Consider the following 4,030-nt stretch of genomic DNA (forward strand, 5'->3'; position numbering starts at 1 on the left):
ATGCCATGCAGTTGCTCAGTTTTGATCAATCTCACATCAACTAGTTTACAACTCTGTAAATATGCTGTACTTTCTGTACGTTAATACTTAATAATTCTTATTGCCATGTTTTTATGACAAAAATAGAAATCCCAAACAACTATAGGCTCCTAACTTTTCAAACTAGTGTTTGAAAGTGTTTGTTTAACTGATCTCCCTCCCTCCCATTTCTTTGTGTGTGTGTGTGTGTGTGTGTGTGTGTGTGTGTGTGTGTGTGAGTGCGTGCGTGCGTGTGTGTGTTTGTCACAGGACGGTGCAAGCTGATTGGACTGGTTGTTGGATTGCTTTGTGGTGTTCAAGCTCTGCTCAACATTGGTCTCAGACTCTCTCTCCGTAAGTCAAATTTCATTACAGTGCATTCTTTTATTTTAATGTTTAATATTTCTATGATGATCCAACAATTCATTTTATGTTCAATATTAGCAAATATGATACCCCATACAAAGTAATAGTAGCAGTAGATGTTGTAGTTTGCCTCCACTTGGCAGCCATTTGGCTTGTAGTTTTCTGTCAGTGAGCCAACACTCCAACGCAGGTCAAATGAACTACACACCCCAGAAAACCATCTGTCGTGATGTCATCACTGCCTACAGCCCTGCAAGATAACATGGGAAATGGATGCGTCTGATGTGTCTCGGCTTATGTTAGCTACAATGAAAATAGCAGAAGTACAAGCTTGCAGTGTGGCAGAAAGTAACGTGCTGCAAGCCATTAGCATCTGCTATTTTTTAGTATAGCCACTTGACAACGTAAAAAAAAAAATAGATACTTTTCTGGTTTTGATGGGTTGAGGAGGTCAGATCAGAGACAAAGTTGCAAATAAAACTCATTGTTTTTTTTGTTTTTTTTCTCTTACAGATTCTGAACCGATCAACAACCTGACCAAACACCTGGACCATCTACAGTCCAGCTACGACAACGTCACCAAACACCTGGACCAGATGACTAAACAGAAGGATGACTTACAGTCCAGATACGACAACGTCACAGCAGAGAGAGATGAGCTGAAGAGGAGGCTCTGTGGTCAGTGAGACACCACTGTTTTTATCCACTGTTACATCATGTGGTTCATCATTTGTCATTAATGTGAACAACTGACAAAAAAAAACAAAAAAAAAACACTTGTTGTCTTTATTTTGTTGTTTGAATCAGGTGGATGGCAGACCTTTGGCAGCAGTTGTTATTACATCTCTACTGAGAAGAAGACCTGGGAGGCGAGCAGGCAGTGGTGTCGAGACAGAGGAGCAGACCTGGTCATCATCAACAGCAAAGAAGAACAGGTATGATGTGCGCTTGCGTTTTGTGCATGCGCGCGTGCAAGCATTCGTGAGTGTGCGTGTGTGCTTGTACGTGTGTGTGTATTGTAACATATCTATTATACAGTGTGTACTTCAGTAACCAGCATCTGTTCTGTCCAGGACTTTGTTAACAGAGTTGTTAACGGGAACGCGTGGCTGGGTTTGACTGACAGCGAGCAGGAAGGAGTGTGGAAATGGGTCGATGGAACACCAGTGACCTCCACACCAACGTAAGACTTTATACCTTCATTCTACTCTGATTCATTTCAACAAACATTTTATATTTAATCTTTGTTATTTTCTAAATGGTATTCAAGGTTTCCTTTAGACCTGGAACAACACCTATATGTTGTTATACAGTATATAGAAACATGAAGGATTTTTACATGCTTTTTTATTCATTTTTGTGTATAAAAAAATAAATAGTTTTCAGAAAACTTTAGCAGTGGTGGAAAGTACTCACATTTATTACTTAACGTAAAGTATCAATACTGCAATATAGAAATATCTGTTACAAGCAAAAGTCCAGAATTCAAAATGTACTTGAGTAAAAGTACAAAACGTTTGAAATTAGCCGATCTACAATGCGACACATTGTGAGCTTGTAGATCGGCTATTTTTAAATAGCGCTTATGTATAAAATAGGGCTAAAGTTTTATATTATAATTTATAACTGTAAATTCTGTAATGTAATGTAACTAGTAACTAAAGTTCTCAAATACATGTTGTGGAGTAAAAGTGCAATATTTGGATCCAAGTTGTAGTCGAGTAGAAGTAAAAGTACTGGGAAAAGTAAAGTAAATAAACCTCAACAGTTTACTTCTAGTAATATACAGTACTTAAAGGAGTAGTTCACCACTTTTCAACCTGTCTTCATATAATAGGTCCTCACTAATGTTCATGATAAAATATCACAATTCTTTTCTACTCCAAGTCTCCTAGGAGAGCTGTGGGAAGTTCAGAATCCATCGTCTTGTGACATCATTTCCCCCCAACAAAAAAATGTAATCAATATTTTTGAAACAAATATTTAGATTTTTATTATCGCGAGAAGAATGGCTTCCACTTTAAAATTGCAACTTTTCAGGAATAGAAAGCCTGCAGTTTCTATAAGCTGGATTGGCAATCGATGATGTCACAAGACGATGGGTTTCTGACCTGCCCACAGCCCTCCTCTGAGAAAAAAAAGAATAAAAAAAAATAAAAAAAAATAAGCTATTTTTGAGTGAGGAAGCTGTAGCTCAGGAGGTAGAGTGGGTTGGCCAATGATCCGTGGGTCGGAGGTTCAAATCCCAGCTCCTCCTGTCAACATGTCGAAGTGTCCTTGGGCAAGACACTGAACCCCACGTTGCCTCCAATGAGTTGGTTGGTGCAAGCTTGCCACCATTGGTGTGTGAATGTGGGAAGTGAGGACGCTGGCGTCGAATGTTCGCCGCTTCACTTCCCAATGTATGAATGAATGAACCATTGTAAAGCGCTTTGAGCACTTGGAAAAGCGCTATAAAAATGCAATTCATTATTATTCATTAATTATATGAACATAGGTTGAAAAGTGGTGGAGTGCCCCATTAAGTAAATGTACTAAGTTACTTTACACCAGTGGGATTTATAAGGTGTTTTTAGAATGGCCCTCAGGTCTAAAACAAAAGATGAAAGTGAAAAACTATCCTTGTAAATGTACAGTATTGTAATGAATGTAATGTTCCTACTTCTCCAGGTACTGGAGCCCTAACTATGGTGTTCAGCCTAAAGGTGGTGTAGGATCAGACTGTGCTGTGCATCACAGTGGGGATGGATGGTACGACTACCCATGTACTGAAACTAGGCCTTGGATGTGTGAAAAGGTTGTGTAGTGAATCATGACGTTCACATTGCATCAGTTGTGTGTTGTGTTGGTACAGCTACATGATAAGTGTGTTAACAGCTGGTCGTTTATGTGTTTGCTTTGCTTTGTCTGCCTTGTAATTCTAACCAATGTATTCAATTCAAAGGAGCTTTATTGGCATGAGAAAAACATACATGTACATTGCCAAAGCAAGCATTGTGTAAACAGACCTATGTCACATTGTGCATTTTTTTTCATTATGTAGTTAAAGCAGAGCCTATATAATGTCTGTTTCATTTTAATACCATGTCTCATGCAGATTAATGAAGTGCTGTATTCTTAAAACAGTACAGTACAAGTTATTATGCATCTACTGTATTTCTCACAATATAATAATACTGGATTTAAATGTTGGTTTGAGGTATTTTATTTCATTCTATTTCTTATTGATATGATTGATGATATGATTTACTTGAGATTGTTTGCTGTATTTTGTTACTTTTATAGTTTTTCTTGTTTTCTTCCATTTAGTCCTGACCATTAAACTAAAACATTTCTCTGAAACATAAAAACAATCCAATTAATATGCATTTGTTTCATTAAAGCCTGTTTTGGTGACAATCTGAATCTTTGGTCTGTGACGTTACTGACAGCATGTTGAATTACTGGTGCTATCTAGTGGTAGACTGAGGTACAGCCCAACAGAGTGGCCAGTGTGTAAGTGAGTAGCCTACTACATCACTGTCTGGTTTTTGCTCTTTTGGCATAAATCAGGGTGTTAAGAATGTTTTTTAATACTAAAAACCTAAAACCCCAAAATAAATATAAAAGAAAGAATATAGAACCTTAACTAAAATATAAAAGAATA

General features: G+C 37.5%; 1 protein-coding gene across 1 annotated transcript; it reads left to right on the top strand.

Moving 5' to 3' along the window:
- The first annotated feature begins 245 nt into the window (after window positions 1–245).
- LOC308282624 (CD209 antigen-like protein A) lies at window positions 246–3,789 on the top strand. Its single transcript, XM_080723009.1, has 5 exons — window positions 246–372; window positions 898–1,062; window positions 1,192–1,319; window positions 1,458–1,567; window positions 3,055–3,789. The coding sequence occupies exons 2-5, from the start codon at window positions 981–983 to the stop codon at window positions 3,188–3,190; spliced, it is 456 nt and encodes a 151-aa protein (XP_080579135.1). The 5' UTR covers window positions 246–372; window positions 898–980; the 3' UTR covers window positions 3,191–3,789.
- Window positions 3,790–4,030: the final 241 nt, after the last annotated feature.

Source organism: Nannobrachium achirus, assembly GCF_963921795.1.
Source record: "Nannobrachium achirus genome assembly, chromosome: 1".
In the NCBI taxonomy this organism is placed as follows: domain Eukaryota; kingdom Metazoa; phylum Chordata; class Actinopteri; order Myctophiformes; family Myctophidae; genus Nannobrachium; species Nannobrachium achirus.